At 43.8% G+C, this 17,894-nt stretch overlaps 3 protein-coding genes across 10 annotated transcripts; 2 read left to right on the top strand and 1 right to left on the bottom strand.

Moving 5' to 3' along the window:
- The first annotated feature begins 34 nt into the window (after nucleotides 1-34).
- LOC124337554 (beta-1,4-N-acetylgalactosaminyltransferase bre-4-like) lies at nucleotides 35-2,028 on the top strand. The gene is made up of 6 exons (XM_046791585.1): nucleotides 35-235; nucleotides 306-455; nucleotides 524-729; nucleotides 981-1,372; nucleotides 1,428-1,546; nucleotides 1,622-2,028. Exons 1-6 carry the CDS (start codon nucleotides 153-155, stop codon nucleotides 1,935-1,937), a joined length of 1,266 nt encoding a protein of 421 aa, XP_046647541.1. The 5' UTR covers nucleotides 35-152; the 3' UTR covers nucleotides 1,938-2,028.
- Nucleotides 2,029-2,269: 241 nt separating this feature from the next.
- Nucleotides 2,270-3,400, top strand: LOC124336559 (proliferating cell nuclear antigen-like). Its single transcript, XM_046790402.1, has 3 exons — nucleotides 2,270-2,624; nucleotides 2,685-2,850; nucleotides 2,926-3,400. The coding sequence occupies exons 1-3, from the start codon at nucleotides 2,404-2,406 to the stop codon at nucleotides 3,322-3,324; spliced, it is 786 nt and encodes a 261-aa protein (XP_046646358.1). The 5' UTR covers nucleotides 2,270-2,403; the 3' UTR covers nucleotides 3,325-3,400.
- Nucleotides 3,401-3,656: 256 nt separating this feature from the next.
- LOC124331197 (rho GTPase-activating protein 190-like) lies at nucleotides 3,657-17,415 on the bottom strand. 8 transcript variants are annotated; one of them, XM_046788780.1, is made up of 21 exons: nucleotides 16,992-17,414; nucleotides 14,555-14,916; nucleotides 13,640-13,787; nucleotides 13,457-13,546; nucleotides 13,146-13,397; nucleotides 12,722-13,075; nucleotides 12,199-12,665; nucleotides 10,957-12,131; nucleotides 10,673-10,883; nucleotides 10,054-10,555; nucleotides 9,224-9,820; nucleotides 8,431-8,634; nucleotides 8,164-8,208; nucleotides 7,589-7,782; nucleotides 7,216-7,501; nucleotides 6,451-6,741; nucleotides 5,975-6,072; nucleotides 5,462-5,879; nucleotides 5,264-5,392; nucleotides 5,078-5,186; nucleotides 3,657-5,006 (listed from the first exon to the last, which is right to left on the bottom strand). In XM_046788780.1, exons 2-21 carry the CDS (start codon nucleotides 14,723-14,725, stop codon nucleotides 4,808-4,810), a joined length of 5,940 nt encoding a protein of 1,979 aa, XP_046644736.1. In that variant the 5' UTR covers nucleotides 14,726-14,916; nucleotides 16,992-17,414; the 3' UTR covers nucleotides 3,657-4,807. The 8 variants fall into 8 exon arrangements, with proteins under 8 accessions (XP_046644736.1, XP_046644737.1, XP_046644738.1 ...); XM_046788781.1 differs by having other exon boundaries at nucleotides 8,431-8,631; XM_046788782.1 differs by having other exon boundaries at nucleotides 9,224-9,817.
- Between the last annotated feature and the right edge of the window lie 479 nt (nucleotides 17,416-17,894).

The raw sequence follows: 17,894 nt of genomic DNA, 5'->3' as shown, positions 1-17,894 counted from the left end.
TCAATCAAACGATACACGATAGCTACCATACATCACCGTCGACTCGACTCCGGCGCTGATCACCAATTTGTCGCTGAAATTTTGAAATTAGTCTGCTGTAATACATATTCACTCTGAAACCATGGTTAATCTGTCATTACGAAAATATTAAAATGACCGATGATCCAAATCAATTGTTGCCTAAGATTCAACAATGCGAGACATTTGTGAATGAGGTTTTGAAAAATAAGCTGAAGTATTGAAAGCAAAAGTTACAAAAGAGTTATCTTAACATCTGATTAATGGTTTTGTCATTCTTGTGGTAGGAACTGTTTAATAGCCAGGGAAAACCACCAAACTGAAATCCAAGAGTACCTTCAACTAAAAAAAACAATTGAAAATTTAAATGAACTTGATGTAAATCCACTCAAAACTAAAGTTGACTTGGGGTGTGGATTTTTCGTCCAAGCTGAAGTGTATGAATAACTAATGTATAGGTGCCTACTGCTTACAGATCTTACTCATATTTGTTTTTCTTGTTTAGACCTGATGTTTCCACAATTTTGGTTTCAATTGGTTATGGATTCTTCCTTGAGCTAACACGTGCTGAAGCGTGCAGTTTCATTACCAAAAAAGTGGATCAAATAAGTGAGCGTGTTAAGGCACTGGAAGAAGAAGCATCACACATCAATGCTGATATTAAAATGATGATAGCCACACTTGGACAGTTGCAAAGCTATATTCCTGAAAGTGTGTGAAACATTGTTTACATCTCTGGCAATAAAAAGCAAACAAAATGAGTGTTACTTCAAAAATGCTCAAACGAATAGGTCGTATTTATTCTTCACGTTCATTCAAGAAGAAAATGTGCTTGTGTGTTACAGTGTTATTTTTTTTCTTTTTGATTTGCTTTTTCTTCGAATTCAATATCCGTTTTTTGTGTTCCCTTTCATTCATCTCATTTCACGACATGCCCAACCATCTTTTGCCTCGTGAGTCAGGAAGCCAACCAATTAACGGCAATTTTTGCTTTCATCGGTACGAGCGGCAACTTTCTTTGGAAGGAATCGAATTAAACCTGAACATTAGTGATATTGTGCTGAAAACTTTCACCAATTCATCGAAAAATATTACTATCGGTGGCGCATCAAAGCCTGTTGATTGTTTCTCAAAATATCGCGTCAATATCGTCGTTCCCTACAGGCGACGTCCAGAACAACTACGTGTCTTCCTTCATTATTTGCATCGGTATTTACAGTTACAGGAAATCGACTACCGGATTATCGTCGTCGAACAAAGCCCGGAAATGCAATTCAATCGTGGAAAGCTATTTAACATTGGATTTGTCGAGAGTCAGAAACGTTTTCCATCCGATTGCTACATATTCCATGACGTAATTTGTTTTTCATAAATTATAGGATCACCAAGAGATATATTTGTTTTCATAGGTCGATCTCATTCCCTTGAGCCTGAATAATATCTATGCCTGCACAAAGATGCCTCGTCATTTGTCCTCAGCTGTAGATACCTTCGATTATGAACTACCTTATTGTGGAATCTTTGGCGGGTATAGTTTGAATTTAACTTTATCTATTTTTCTGCATTTCATCATGCCCCCCCCCCTTTTTTGTTTTTTCTGTAGTGCTGTGGCAATGACAACTCAACATTTCCAAAGTATCAACGGGTTTTCCAACTTGTTTTATGGATGGGGAGGAGAGGATGATGACCTTTACTTTCGTGTGTCTCAAGCCGAACTTGGCGTGGTACGATTTGAAAAAAATGTTGCGAAATATAAAATGCTTAGACACGAAAAAGAGGTTCCCAATCCTAACCGCTTTGTAACCATGAAAAAGAACAAAATTATTCATGCCGCCGAGGGTTTAAATAGCCTGAATTACACTATGTTGTCTGAAATTGAGCTGAAATCATTGTATACGTTGATGCGTGTCCACCTGTAAATGAGCTAATTATTTGATCAATTGTAAAATAATTTCCCATGTATTACTCCTCGATTCGAGACTTTGTGTTGTAATAGATTTGTGTTTAGTATTCCTGGAATTCAACATTTTTCTTTTAAAGTAACTAGTTTCAAAATCTCTATGACACTCACATATCCTGTAGTATTAGCCATTGTGTGCATCATTGCCACTGTCACTAGATCTGGAAACAGACAAAAGATTCGAATTTTTCCCTCCAACCTTGAGCCATTTATATATCACGTGATCAAAAGCATCCAATTAGAATCGTGCGTCAGATGGCGATGATTTTGCCGCCAAAACCACGGCGGCAGTCTGCACTCAGTCATTGTTGAGTCCTTGGAAGCGTTGAGTTGAGCGTTCACATTCCTGCTACGTCATTTGCTGCTTCATCGTTGTTACTACGTGTCTCATTGTCAATTCTTATTTACATCATTTTATCATCATCATGTTTGAGGCACGTCTTCTTCAGGGTTCTTTGTTGAAGAAAGTTATGGAAGCATTGAAGGATTTGTTGAATGAAGCAGCCTGGGATTGTTCTGATGCCGGTATCCAACTCCAAGCCATGGACAATTCCCATGTCAGCCTCGTCTCTCTTAATCTGAGAGCTGAGGGATTTGACAAGTACAGATGTGATCGTAACTTGTCAATGGGCATGAATTTGGGAAGGTATGATTCATAACAAAATTGTATTAACGAAAATGTCTTAACTGTCTTTTGATTTTACAGCATGTCCAAGATCCTTAAGTGTGCTTCCAATGAAGATATCATTACGATCAAAGCCCAGGACAATGCTGATACCGTTACATTTGTCTTCGAGTCCCCAGAGCAAGATAAAGTGTCAGACTATGAGATGAAGCTGATGAACCTTGATCAGGAACATTTGGGCATCCCTGTAATTGAGCTTTAATTTCTACTTTATTTCCCCTAATAGCAAACTGGTTTATAATTCCATCTTTTGTTTTTTTAGGAAACTGACTATGCATGCACCATAAGGCTACCATCTAGTGAATTTGCCAGAATTTGCAGAGATTTGAGTCAATTTGGAGAATCTATGGTCATTTCCTGCACCAAAGAGGGTGTAAGGTTTTCAGCAACAGGAGATATTGGTACTGGCAACATCAAGCTTGCCCAGTCTGCCAAGGTTGATAAAGAAGAAGAGGCTGTCGTCATTGAGATGCAAGAGCCCGTCTCTTTGACATTTGCTTGCCGATACCTCAACTCTTTCACGAAAGCCACCTCCCTTTCGAAATCCGTTCAGCTTTCCATGTCCCCTGAAGTTCCCCTGGTCGTCGAGTATAAAATCGAAGATATCGGCCACGTCCGTTATTACCTAGCCCCTAAAATTGAAGACGAAGAAGCTGCCTAATTTTTGTATAAGATCACCATTGGCGCACCTCAGTTCTATGATGGCATTAAAAATCATACACTTTTTGTATTCCTAATTTCCGTGTTGTCTTAACCAATTTTCGTTTTAGGCTATTATTGAAGCCATTCATTATAGCAACAAGGTCTCCGCTTGATTGAGATAGCGAGCGGTGTCCAGAAGATATTCTGCCCCACTCATTACCTATTGTCAAGTTCAATAAATAAGCGAAGTTTGATTCACAGTTTGACGAGTCCATTTTAGCGAGTTACTAAATTAATCTATCGTTCAAATTTTGAATTTTAGGAAGTAAGGTTAAAAATTAAAAACAAAAAAACATTTCATTTTGTATTTTCTGGACTTGTTCTTTTTGCGATAAACATGATAATCATTGGTAGGAGCTCTTACCAATATTAAAAAAAAAGAACGTGAGACTTGCTGAAAAGTGAAATAATAGATGACAGTATTTCATTCGGCAGCAGCAATGTCGAGCTCCTAGATCGAAGCATCGGAAATTGAGGGTTATTATTCATCGAAGAAGGAATATAGAAAGGACTGCAAACATTGACATTTTACAGTTGTGTTAAGAAATGGCACACAATCAGCTCGAATCGTGCTTGGGGAGAAAGGGAAGCAAAATATTGAAGAAGACGTACAGAGAGCGGCGAGAGCGTGAGAGATAATTTTCAGATTGCTTTGTTAAAAGCCTTGGTTGAGTTTAATTAGATATCTACATATTGACTCGAGAAAACTCCCTGAACCACCCAACAAGTTCCGACTTCCAGCAGAACGAGCCTATCAACGACTCTGATGCCCAAATCACAACATCTGTTCATTATTGTGTTATCGCATTTTCTTCTTTTGTCTAAATCATCAACAGTGTTATAACTTGGACACAGAATAGAAAATCAAAATTTGACGAGCTAACGAAACTCTTGTTAGATCAACAAACCCAAAAAACAAGGTTGCGCAAACGACACAAGAAATCAAAAAATCAGAATCAAATGAGGAAAATAACATGATTTGAATGAAGCGGCGATTTGTCTCTCAGCTTCCGAGTAGGAGTTTTCTCAATAACGGATCTTTCGGATGCTTTACGCTCCTTACTTACTTATTAGCAATCACGAATTTGAAAATGAACGTTCGCGAATCCTACTATGTACACATAAGATGACGAACAAGCGAGGACAAGACACCAACAACGTACCAAACAGACACATTTGGATAATGCGAGAATTTCTGAAGCAGTTAAAAGAGTTATATTGGGAAACTATTATTATTATGTCTGCGACTGTAGCTTTATCAGATCATGAACTTGTTGACCCATCTGTTTTTTTCGCATTTCTTTTAGAATCCTAATTTTCTTTTCATTTCCAACGTTAACGAAACACAAAATGGCAACGTCACGGGCCCTTTGGAATGCGACACACGCTTAGTCAAATTAAGTGGCCGAAAATGGAGAGGACAGCGGGTTTAATCCAAACAATTAAACCATGACAATTTCATCTTTGCCTAAGAAGAGAAACGGGAACTGATCAATCATCGCCTGAACCGTGTCTTCTAGATGAGGTCTCATCATCTCGAAGCGAATCATATCTGTAAATTCGAAAGGTAACAAAGTTGGCCACCAGCAGATAGCCAAATTCTTCGAATCCATGCTATTGGCTTTGCAATTTTCCGTCACCCTGGTTAAAACAAAATTTAAAGCAAAGTTAAAACGAGTAATCAATATGTAGTGAATTCAGAATTGAAGTACTTGACGAAATGCTGGAAGATGAATTTGAGAACATTGAAACTGACTGGTGTCAGCTTCTTCGTCAGAAGATCCCGTAAAGCCAGCAATCGGCAACTTCGATCTGGAGTCACTGTACAGATTATATAGGGAAAAAAAAGGTAAATTTACTGTTGAAATCATATCAATGTCGATTACACGTAAACTTACTGGAGATTTCTTCCATTTCGCTCATTTGATCTTGCGTTAATATGGAAGGAAACCGTTTAAAGAAATCCTTCAAGGCTGTGGCCACGGCGTTGACTGCGATATCCAGTTCGTGGATGTCATAATTTGGATCTTTAACAACAAAAAAAAAGACATATTTTTATAAGTCGTCTCTTTCATCGATAAGTTTATCACGCGAACCTTCTTCAAGCTTTTGGAAAAGCATGTCTACATGGGCTCGGTTGCCTGGTACCCGGTAAATGCCTTCAGAGTCGAGACCCTCGGCTTCGATGAACTTGACACACGTTTCAAGGAAGAGAGGAATGGCCCGACCTTCGGCTTGCACTACGTCCTCTAATGTGGGTACCACTTTTTCTTTCTTTCCGTCCTTCGTCATTTTGAGATTGCGTTTGCGTTCGCGTTCCTTCTCCTTTTCACGCTCTCGTCGTTGACGCTCCTCCTCCTTCAATCGCCTCTTCTCTTGTTTTTCATCATCCTTGGCTTTGGCCTTGTCCTTTCGCCGTTGTGTCGATGGGTCCCTTTCGGCTCGATCCTGCTCCATGACCAATCCGACGCCTCCGGAACCTTCTAAATTTCTTTGCCGCGATATAAAACCAACCTGAAATGTCAAACGTTAGGAATGAGAATAAACAAATTCAGTCGCCCATTCACCACCCATCTTCATATTGAATATTGTCAATGCGTGTCAAATACCAAAGGAGATCCCAGATCGCGTTCTCGGGGCGATGCCACGTCCATGCTGGGATCATCGTCGGGCAAAGCGGAGTAGATGGGATCCCGTGGTCCGATACCTGTAGTGCAATGCAAGGCAAGAAACCGGCGTTATTCAGTGCAAGCCCCCCTTTGGTTCGTTCAAAAAGCCACCAAGAGAACGAGAATATGACGTCCGGGAATTTAAAAAAAGCAAGCGGGCCAATAGTCCACAATCAGGTAAAATAACAAAGGTAGAGGAACCAGAAGCTTAGGTGTGAAACAATCATACAAAGCCAACTGTACGTTTAACTAAAAACAAAACCCATCAGAATGAACAAAAATTTTATGACTCCTTGGGCAAATCGACACTTTTATTTTTAAATAATAAAATGTGGTAGTCCACCAAGGAAATCCCAGGTAATAAAAGTGAGGGAGAGAAATTAAAGTTATGGGTTCAATGGGCCCGGAGTATGTACCTTTATCAGCAGCATGTGTCGTGTCACCAGAACCTCTGGACCGAGCCGATAGGGGAAGGGGCATGCCGGAAGGAGGCAAGTTGGTGGTCGTTGATTGACTGTTGGCGGAAGGCAATGTTGGGACGCGAGGTGTGGCCACAGGAATAGCAGCTCGCTTCCGACGTGGCCGTTTGTGCGTCGATGACTTGCGGGGTGGCCGCGAACTCCCATCACCCGATCCTAGTCCGGCTCCAGAGATGTTCGGTCGGCGATCGAGCGAACTGTCGCTGCTATCCGAGTCCGAGTAAACGGCTGCTCAAAACATAAAAACCAGTGGTTTGCGTGGGTTGTTGCTGAGCGGATTTTATTCACTCCTGACTAGTGACTGACTAAGTAATCATCACCCGATTCGCCACCCATATCACACCCATTATTGACAACATGTTGTAATTGCCATCTTTTAACCCATTCTTTCATTCAAATCTTGTTGATCCACCCGGGGTAAACAAAATATAGCATCCAAACGGTTGAGGAGGGATGAAAGGATGCGGAATTGCGAAAGTCACAGGGTCAAAAGCTACCGAATAATCGGGAACAACAATGTGCCGTAAAGCTCAAGGACAACTCTTAAGACGAATCCAACTTGTTGACAACGCTATAGTGCATGAAAGCTTAAGGCTGATGCAATCACGTGGAATTCCAGGGGGTTCCAAATGATGGCGACAAACCTAGCGAGGAGGAGGCACACAACTGGGGCAGCGAATCGATAAAAATTTCTTGCTTTACCTGGTCGTTCCTTTTCTCGGCGATAGCGACTGCGAGATTTGGAAGTGTTGGTCTGCTGCCCACTCGTTAATGTATCCTGAGTGGAAGTGTAGCTGTAATCACCGTCATAGGATCCGAAATGGCGGTGGCTTTCTTTCCCCTTGACCAGCCGAGGCGGAGGTGGCGGAGGTACAGTCGGGCATTCTTTTCCACTCGATACCAATTTCATCCGAGCAATGGCGTCGGCCACATTAGCGAAATCCTTGGGGTTCAATTTGCCAGGATGCTGGTATGTTTGTTGCTGTTGCTACGCGGAAACGAGAGATTTTTGTGATGAGTTCAAAAAATCATCAAAATTCTAATTCGATCTGGCTAAATGAATTATTAAGCATACTTTTCTACTCGTGTGAGGATGGCCAGATACTTGGACTTGTTGCTGCTGTGGAAGCATTTTCCTTCGGCCTGTAGTGAAGGCTCGATGAGAATAGGAATCTGCTCCAGGTCCACCTCCACCGCTAATGCCCGGCCCCCAAGCTTCATCTTCCATTTCGTTCCGTGTTCGGAGGAAAACAGAATCGTCCATCCATCCTGTTGGTATAGAATAAAAAGCATGAATATAGAATGAAATAAACAAGCACAGAGATTCGCAACAAACTGAAAACGACAACGCAGAGACAAAACGACGTACAACTCATCAGAATGCCAAACTCCCGACATCCATTCTGCATAACCAACCCCACAACCCCCACTCCTACCTCAACTTAAAAAGAAATAGGAAGAAATAATGAATAAATAGTGTGAGACAAAAACAAAACCAAATATTCTTCCTGGCTTAAAATTAATTACAAAGTGATCGTGACATGCAATTCAAGCAGGTAAAGGCCGACGAGGAGGAAAACCTGCTGCAAAAATGGAGGTGAGGGGGTCAATAAATAAAGGACGGAAAACACACGATAGATGACGGTGTACCTGTCTGAGACGTCGAAATCGAGTCCCTTGAGCAAGAAGCGTCCGCTGTGTAACGGAGAAAGGCCACGTACACACATCAAAAAGACGGAAATTAATACACACACACAAAAATCGATTTGTGTCTTATGTCATTGTTTTTAAAGGTTTTTGAAGCCGCCCATTTTTACTTTTTTGTTTTTTGTTTTTAATTGTCAAATTTTACTGTTAGCTACATAAAGTTGAGTGGCTAAAAACGGATAAGTGCGGTTGTGAGGATCAGATCCATACATGCCGCCTCGTCGAGGCTCGTGTGTGAGGAAGCGGTGGGCAGAGACGACGAAACCGTGGCGCCGTGAAGCAGCTGCCAGCGCGGTGGGGGTGGCACTTGAGACGTTGAATGCGACGGCGGGTTGGCAACAGTCGCGCCTCGATCGGGTGGTGCCGGCTCTGGCGGAGTGCTGGGCGGTGGAAACACTTGGAAGCCACCACCTGCTGGCCGCAAGACAATGTGCGCACGCGCACACAATTCACGACGCCCGAGTATTATAAAAAACAATTGAAAACCCAATTGGTACCATCTGCCTCTTCAGCCGGGTCACAAAACGAATCCATTTGTAACAGTAAAGCAAAAACCGAAAATTAAAAAAAAAAAAAAGAAATGGAGCAACAAAGTCGCCGTTTGCCCATTGACCCGATGTCGATGCAGGTACAATAGTATTTGTCTATGCTCATGCAGGCGTCATTTCTATCCACCGGAGAACTTAAAATGGGAAAGAAAAAATTCAACTAAAGACTGAAGCAACAAAAAATTAGAGGGGGTAAAAACGATCTCGTTTGATGCAATCCTCGTCCAACTACTTTCAACAAAGGAAACGCTATTTTGCCCTTAGATAACAATTTACAAAAAAAGAAACACGCTTGCATGCAGACGAAAACCGAATCAAATGCCACTATGAAAGCTGTCCAGAAAATTGTGTCCGATAAAATCCAAAGCAACGAAAACAAAAACAAAAAAAAAGGCCATCGATTTTTTGGGCAAAAGATGCTGCATGCCGGATTGATAACAGCGACAATCTCTCACCGCGACTCTTCTTGTCGGCCGGATCGGCTCCGCCGTTGCTTCCGGAGCGTCGATTTTCTCCTCCCCAAAGAGCAGCTTCGGCCTGAACAAGGGACGGGCCGAGCGACTGGAAGTGAGAAAAGCGCGACGAAGACGGCGGCGCGCTGGTGGGCACCGGTGGCGGAGGATAGGAAGGCCCAGCCGGATGGTGATGGTGCTGGAACGAACTGTAACGATGTCCGGTTCGCCCTGCGACGTAAGGCCCTCCATCGCGGAGAGTGTCTCGTGAAAACAGTTTGGGAGAAGAAGACGATTCTTGCGACTCTCCCAAGTGACCGAAAGGAGGAGGTGAAGGCGCGTGATTGGAAGCAGCAGCGGATCCGGATGAAGACGGTGTGTAATGAGGAATGGGAGTCGAATAAGGATTGACCCCGGAAGGATTCAAACCAGTCGCCATCATCAAAGGATGTTGACTTTGTAATGTCATGATATGAGACGCGGGATTGGCCGGAACGCGGCCTCCCGTCGCACCACATGGATAAGACGGACCTCGCAGCGAGAAGGAGAAGGCCAGCGGAAGAGTGTCGACACTCGGACATGACTGACGCGAACCCTCTGCTTTGATGCCCAACAAATCATTTCGAAATCCCAACAGAACAAACGAAGAGCATGGGAAAAGACCAAGTTTGAATCAAAGCTTTAGATGCGTATTTCTTATTTAGTGGTAGTGTGCGGAGCCAATTATGACCAGACGACACAAAACCCCAGTGTTGCAAGCAACAGCATCCATGATCGATATAGAGACTAGTCTTCTATTTTACCCGAGAAAGAGTAGTAAGAGATAAACATACCTTGTCTGGTCTTTTGGCGAGTTTTGAGGTGACTTGGCTTGACTAGATGCTCTCCAACACCATTTTCCTTGCTACGTTGCATAGGCCGGTCAAGCGTAGAATAGAGATCGCTGTCATCGCTGGGCGTGAGTCTTCGGTCGTCTGGATAAGTGGGTGAAACTGCGTCTTCGCCATCGTCCCCCAGTGAACCATCAGTGGGCAACCTCTCGTAAATCTCCGAGCCACTGCCTTCATTTGAGCCGGCCCTGCTAGATCGTTGGCCGTAAATTCCTACACCGCAACGACCGTAAACAGGTCCAGCACTGTGACGTGGAGGTGGAATGGGCTGCGTCCGTCTTAATGGCCGTTCTAGCGTGCCCTCGCCTGAATCGTTCAAACCAGAAGCATCTTCTAATTGGAAGGCCTGTTCAATCTCCATCTTCTTATCCCAAACTTCTTTGAAAAAAGGAGTATAAATTGCCGATTTAGGGTTCGCAGAAGCCGTCAACGTCATAAAATGAGCCTGAAATCGGGGGAAAAAACAAAAATAAATAAAGGTATGAATAAACATGGTTCTTTATACGAGCCAAATAGTTATTAGATAATTTGTGTTGTGCCATGTGGCGTTCTAGAAACACACCTGGAGACGGTCGGCAGCGGCATTACCAGCCGTGATGAGTTGATGACTAAGCTCTGAATTGAAGAAAGCATTTGCCGCCCCGCCGCTTTCCGTCACGGCCAAGATTTGGATTGGCAAATTAGGAATGTTCTGCGAAAAGGCAACCAAAGTGGCCAACGAAGCCTTTCGTTTGGTCGAGTACACCAAGATGAAACCATGAACTAGATCATCCCTATTGAATCAACGAAGGAAGAAAACATATTAATATCGTTATCCATTTCAAGCCATTTTCTAGTTGTATTTACCTGAATGAGTCCGCCGAATGGTAAGAAGTAACAACCACTTCGACCCTACGTTTTGAATCGCCCAGAAAGGTCTCCAACGTGAGACTGCGTTCCCCGCTGAGGAAACAGCATTGGTGTGCCAAGAGTGGTCCTAGAACACTCTCGACTGAAAACGGATCAGCACACAGCATTGACAGGATGATGCGAATGTCTGGCTGGCAGGAGCCATCCGTTATTCCCGATGACAACGATGATTGGCACACGTTCAGGAAGCCGGCTCGCTGCTGAATACTTGTGACTAAGGCCCGCAAAGCGCTGCTGACTAAGTGCGGATTGAAACGCTCGCCCTGAGTCTGAACTTCCGCTGGTGATTCGCCGTTGTGTTCGCCGTCTTCCGTCGAAACGGCTCCTACTTTCCCGCCATCCATGGATGACGTTGAAGACGACTGCGAGACTTCAATGAAGGGGCACTGAAGATTGTCGGCCAGGTTTAAACCCTCGCCCTTGAGATGTTCGTAGTCGGTTTCGCTGAGAGACGGTTCGGCCGCCATGACGATGACGATCGGTAATCCCTGGAACGGCAACCTGTCTTCTTGCTCCAGGTTGGATAACAGTGTTTTCTCTAGGCTGTCACGGATGTACTCGAAAGATTCAGCGTTGGAAAAGACGCAAAAACAGCCCTGTGGAGTGAAATCGGTGGTCCGGAACGAGTTCTGTGGCAAACTGACGTCACCGTCAATGATCCTATAATCGAGGCTGTACACTTGATTGTCCATTTCGTATTCGTCCTCATCGCAGAGGGCGCGAATTTCGCCGGCTAGTTCGTGTGCCAAGTCCCCAACGCCCAGCAGAACCAGACTAAGCTGACTGTTGTCACCGCCACCACTTCCCAGCATCCATTGACTATGCCGGTTCCACGAAGACGGTCGGTGAGCTTTGACGGAAATGAGCCTTTCAATGACAGCGTCCATACAATTGGGATGAGCCGGACAATGCTCACGGATTGGACAATGGACGAAGCCTAGGTGCTGGAGCAACAATAACCTTCGTTCGTTGTCCAGCCTGTCGAGAGATTTATAACGCGAGTCTTCTTGCAATTCTTCGGTAATTTCCCGAATGTCATCTTGCGTCACCGTTCCCGACGGCGCAATACTCTTGAATTGATAAAACAAATGGGCATGCTCCAATAACAATTCCTGTTACGAAACAAAGAAGGACAGTCGTTATGGGTGAAACAAAACATCGAGATGTGGGATGACGAACCTGGAAGTTTTTGCGAGCCTTTTCCGTAATATCCCTCTGGTGCAGATCATAGATGTGGTGACAGTCTGCCTCGGAGAGAGCCTCGAAGCATTCACGGCCCATGAAAAGGACCTGAACTTCCGACAGTGTCTTGCCAGGTGTCACGTACCCGGTTTCTTGCAGTAGAGACTTGAACTGGTGCCGGTATTCAAGGAATCGTTGTTCCTTCTGCAGAGAGTTGATGTGATTACGGAAAACCATTTCGGCTTCACTCGTGTCCAGGACGTCGAACGGTATTCGCATTTCGGTACTGTCCAAGAGATCTGTTTCAGCCCACGACATTCCGTCAGCTGGACAATCTAAAAAGTATCTGTTGAATTCTGGATGGCCGTGCATCTTCTCTTTGATGAGTTCCCAGTCACCCTCCTCCAAGCTGGGCAGATCTGGGAAGAATTCAAGAAGGATTTCCGGCAACGTGTCCATGTAACCTACATCCGACTCGTTAGTTCAACATCTCAAAGAGTCATGTTAGACAAGCAAGAACCTTTGATTTTGCGGGCCAAATGTTCATCTTTGAGCTTCTTGACATGACGTCGGAAAAGGCGTTGGGCGTCGTCCTGACCAAAGAGGTTACAATAATGAATGTAGTCCGGGTTGGAGGCCAATTTCTTGGAGGTAGCCGACCAAAGGGCGCGGAAGTCCGTCACTTGCGCCCGAATCAAGCGCTGAAAGGCTTCCGTAGCCACATCTAGGATGTCTTTGCGGGATCTTGCCGCTTCGGCAAATGGCACGATTCGCATGCGGTTTTTGGCCTTATCCACCATCTGAGCCAACACAAGAAACGCCAGGTCGACATTGACGTTCTCGTGCGCTGATGTTTCCACCAGAGCAATACTCCCTGTAATTTTAAATTTGCATTGATGATGTTAGAAAATTATAGTAGCTAAGAAGATCTCAATTAACTGGACCTTTGAACTCTTTTCTCGAAACTAGTTTCTCGGCTTCGCGGATAAATCCGTCAAAGGCCTCGTCCATTTTGGTGGTTGCCAGGACGATGGGTTTTTTACTCTTGACCAGATTGGCGAGAATGTTTGCCGTGTACTCCAACTGCCGTTCGATCGGCCGACTTGGCACCATGGAAACGTCAAAGACGCAAATGAAGCCGTCAACATTGAATTTGCCGTCCGGCATCACTTTTTGTTCATACTCTTTTTCAATTCCTATAGTCAAGGGAAGTTTATTTTACAGTCAGCAACTAAATATTGTTACTCCAAATTACCCAGTTGATTCTTGCAAATGTACATAAATTTTTCGGCAGATGTTAATTTGGTTGCGGCACATCGCTTGACATAAGGTTCCATTTTACCACCTAAATTTGTTAAGGAGAGCAAATAAAAAAAGAAGATGTCGTCGGGTTAGTCAAATCAATTAGCAAGTTTGACGTCACTTGAAAGCACCCCACCTTTAAATGGTTGAAAAGAGGCGTCGTCAATAAACTCGGTCTGTTCGACTAGCTGAAAATGATATTCGACGCCGTCGTCGGCCTGTTTCGTTGTCTCGCCCCAATAGAGGAAGTGATCATTGTTGATCACCCGACCGCTAAAGTCCGTCTGTCAAAAAGATAAACAAAACAAATATGAGATTGCAGTTGGCACAACGTTTGTGAGGTAGACTCTTTTGTGTCGGCTAATGTCAATTAAACAGTAAATAGTGATTGAACTATTTAAATGGTTATTGCATGTGTTTTGTTTCTGTCCAACTTTCTGTACCGATCCCAATACAATTATACATGTGTGCAATGAGGGAACCAACAGTTATCTACTAAGACCTTCAGCTGTGTGATGAGACATACAAAGTAGGGCCGCAATTGCCTTTGGCTTGCAACCGGAAGTTGCCGCTAATGCCGTCACTTGCGGTCGGCAAGGGGGAAAAAAAAGAGTAAAGAAACCTAGAAAACAAAAAAATGGAGAAAAAGTGTTGCATTGCGTACAGCAACGTGTGCCTGAAGGTCAGAAAATCGTTGAAGTACTACTCCCAGTCACCGCCCAGCCCCTCACAACAAAATGAACGACAAAAGAGAAGAGAGAGAAAGAGACATATAAGGAAAAATGGTGTGAACATCAATGGGAATGCCATTAGTTCCAGTTCCAGACCCAACCCGCGATAACGGAAACATGCCATCAATAACGATTTCTTTTCTTTTCACTTGCCTTTCTTATTTCTTAAGGGACTTTACGTTGGAAAATTGAATGTTCCAAACAACGTCGTAAAATCTATGGATTCTAATAAAAAATAGGCTTTGTCGTCCCAGTCCATTTGGTATTGTTGACACACTGCCATTGGCAACCGACCAGGATGTTCTCCTTACTACACTAACCTGACTGAGGACGGAAATGTGCTCGACGTGGTAATCATCGGCCAACGATTTGATGAAGCGATTGCAGAGACACGATTTGCCTAAGCCAGACTGGCCGCGTTCCTTCTCTGTGCCGGCCAGGCCGACCACGGAGACATTAAGCGTCCGCAACTGTTCCGTTTTTCTAGCCATTTCTAAATTTTTTTTCTTTCTTCTTTTTCTTCTTCGTACGTCCTCAGATTGGTGGTGTTGAAAAATTGGCTGCCCGGCTGAGGGTTTCTCACTTAATCACACTCTTCCGGAGATGGTGCAATCATCTTGATCGCTTTCCACCTTGCTGAGACCATCATATCCTCCAATTTGTCGAGAATGGCAGCATCACTCTGTAATCCAAAGAAAATGACATCACATTAAATGAGTGAAAATAAGCAATCACAAAATGAAAACGAAAAAAGTAGTCCACAAACTGGATGGAGAAACACGTCACCCGCCCTTTTGGATAAGATCTGAGTTACCGCCACCAGGGTTCGTTCCAAACAAGGACGAGCTGCGTGTGTCCCCCAAAATTCAACGGCTTATAACCACAAGAGAGTCTCGAATCAATAGTCTGCGATCCCGAACGGTGTGCATGTGTATGTGGAAAAGAGGGGAGAGAGTTTGAGCTGAGTCAAAGAGACAACGTAAAAAAAGGACGAGAAATGCAAGAGGAGCAAATCAAACGATATCAGTTTTGTCGGCTTGTCATTCCCGGTAAGGAGATGCAAGGGGGAAATCAAATTGGAAGAACTAACAAGAAAACTGCCCGTCGTTGAAACGGTGGCACGGCACGGAAGGAGTCATCCGATCGGAAATGGATATAAAAACGGATAGACTGAGTCTTTGTCTCTCGGCATCATCCAAGATTGGCTTGGCAGCTGGCCATTGGAAAGAGGCGGATCTTGACGACTAGCACACTGGTGTGCAATCGATCTCATCAGCGTTGCGATTATCGAAGCTTCTTTACAGCCCACTCGGTCGGGAAGAAAAAGTACTGGATCGCATCGATAATCAATTCTTTAGGGAACTAGGAACATCGTCGTATGGCTTTGTTATCGTGTGCCAGTCAGAGTCAGAATCGCCTCCAAGTTCGTTGTCAATGAAATGGCTTTGTAGCGGATGAATGCCAATTCTGGCAACTACTTCAGTCCTCTTTCGACATCATTACCACTCCAGTGTCGATGATACTTTCCACTGTTAACGTGTTGTTTGTTGATGTTGTTCGCTTTTTTAGAGGGGTCGCGACCTACTAGGTGGATCAGATTAAGGCAATACACGCGAGGTACGCATCGAGTCCCGGTGCCCCAAGTGTCGCCGGATCGTAACCCAAACGACGGCCTGTGATGCAAGGACTTGCCGGTAACAACAAAGAGAGTCCACGTGCCCAAAAAGGGCTAGAGGGGCCTGGTATTGAAATGATCTTGGGTTTCCGTGTTGACTTGGATTTCAGAGCTCTCTTTTAGCTTCATGATGCGGGCTCAGTCAAATAACGATGATGCATGTAAAAGGAAGCAGTTGAAATAGGGGGGTGAAGATATGCCTACCAGAGAGAAAGAGAGGGAGCGGTCGTCCTGGAGACCAGCTCTGCTGGCGTGACCTCCCGCCTGCCTAACTGAATGACACAGCCAAGGGATTCCAGTAGATTTTGAATGCGATCGATTCCTTTCCCCCACTGCACCCCAAGCGCCAATCCGAGAACCTCGGACTGTAAGAACGACTGGAGATGCTCTCGTTTGTGTGGCGTCTACGAGAGGCCGAAGCACAACAATAATAACAACCATCAACACAGAGAGGGGAGAAAAACACGGGACAATGTCTGTTTTCATAGGAGGAACAGTTTCTTTAGAGCCCTATCGTGTGACTCCTCCTCGAATCTGGAAGAGATGGATTCATCGGGTGGAAGAGAAAGGCGACGGAGATCAGGGATGGGAATGGATCAAGAAAGTATGTGTGTTTGGACGCTGCGCACAAGTCCAAGTGCCGTCGTCGGATTCAACCCCCACTCCTCCTTCCCTTCCTCTTTTTCCTCCCTCCTGACGTGATCAATACCTGAGCTACAGATTCCCCCATGCCCTATTTCAACCCCGCCAACGCATGTACAGCTGTGCAACCCCCCACCCATTTGCAATCGTCGCAAAAAGAAACAATTCACTTCCAAATGAACTCACTATCCAATTTTACCACCTGATATCTGCCTCTCATACGAATGCTACTGTTTTGATGAATTAGGGTCAGACTGCTGCATGCCACACAAGATTACTCAAGGTTGAGTGGAAATTACTAGGCAGGATGTTATAAAAAAAACCTGTGCTAATTATGAAACGAAGAGAGGAATTTTGAGAACACACTTTGATTATAAAGGTGTCTTGTTTCACCATCCAGAACTTGAACTTATGATTGTGCAACACAGCGGTCTCCTTACCTTGAAATGAACGGATAGCTGCAGCACACACAAAGCAGTAGGAGCGAACTGGAAAATTGTGTCTAAAATGTCACTGAAAAATGGCTGTATCAAGGAAACTCAGGATTCTTCAATAATTATTGAAAACGAAGGATGTCCCCACACGCACTCGACCCCCCTTTGGGTTCTTCAAAGCAAGTGACACAGATGGTGTAGCCCACACATATCACAATATGAAGAAAAACAAGGTTTCCACAGCTATTTGTAGAAAAAATAAATTGCACTTCGCGAAGTTTGGTCTGGAATTCCTCTCTGATAGGCCGCAGATTTAAACTTTAATTTCAAACAGATAATAAACTGTCATGAAACGTAGATAATGTTGGTGTCACAAAAACTCGTTGCCTTTTCACTCGGTAGCCATATTGGAATAAACTGAAAACACCAGAGAAAAGAAGACTGGAGACCTTCAGACGAGGGAATTTTACAGCCCTGAGACTAGCGCTGTTTCAGACATAACGGCCACCTAATAATATAGTGAAACACCAACTAAATTAAATAAATACATTGGCCTATGGAATTTGTAGTTAAATTAAATCGATAAAATATCATACAAATTTATATTAATCATTCTGCATTCATTAAAAAATACATGCTAATTTGAAAAATTTGAAAATCAAGTCTAAAATTTTGAGTTGCAATTTCCCTGATTTTATTATTTTGAAAACTGCGTTCAAATATTGAACAAGTAATTTTTTAACAAAAATATAGACTTCGATTAATCGATTGTCTTTTCTCTTTCGACTTAAATGGTTTAAGATATCCAAAGTTTTCATTAAACCATTCAAGGAGGGCGCTGCTATCGTTTGACGAATATCCAGTCTCATTTTCTCTCTTACGTTGTAAATCGAAATATCGAAAATCGAA

This window comes from Daphnia pulicaria, chromosome 1, assembly GCF_021234035.1.
Source record: "Daphnia pulicaria isolate SC F1-1A chromosome 1, SC_F0-13Bv2, whole genome shotgun sequence".
NCBI classification, from domain to species: domain Eukaryota; kingdom Metazoa; phylum Arthropoda; class Branchiopoda; order Diplostraca; family Daphniidae; genus Daphnia; species Daphnia pulicaria.
This window is presented reverse-complemented; position numbering and strand designations above follow the sequence as displayed.

Coding starts and splice junctions, on each gene's coding strand:
- LOC124337554 (XM_046791585.1), top strand. CDS start 153: ATGACCGATGATCCAAATCAATTGTTGCCTAAGATTCAACAATGCGAG. Junction 236..305: donor GTTTTGAAAAATAAGCTGAA/GTATTGAAAGCA, acceptor TTCTTGTGGTAG/GAACTGTTTAATAGCCAGGG. Junction 1,547..1,621: donor TATTGTGGAATCTTTGGCGG/GTATAGTTTGAA, acceptor TTTTTTCTGTAG/TGCTGTGGCAATGACAACTC.
- LOC124336559 (XM_046790402.1), top strand. CDS start 2,404: ATGTTTGAGGCACGTCTTCTTCAGGGTTCTTTGTTGAAGAAAGTTATG. Junction 2,625..2,684: donor ATGGGCATGAATTTGGGAAG/GTATGATTCATA, acceptor TTGATTTTACAG/CATGTCCAAGATCCTTAAGT. Junction 2,851..2,925: donor AGGAACATTTGGGCATCCCT/GTAATTGAGCTT, acceptor TTGTTTTTTTAG/GAAACTGACTATGCATGCAC.
- LOC124331197 (XM_046788780.1), bottom strand. CDS start 14,725: ATGGCTAGAAAAACGGAACAGTTGCGGACGCTTAATGTCTCCGTGGTC. Junction 13,788..14,554: donor ACATTTCCGTCCTCAGTCAG/GTTAGTGTAGTA, acceptor TCTTTTTGACAG/ACGGACTTTAGCGGTCGGGT. Junction 6,742..7,215: donor CCGAGAAAAGGAACGACCAG/GTAAAGCAAGAA, acceptor TGTTTTGAGCAG/CCGTTTACTCGGACTCGGAT.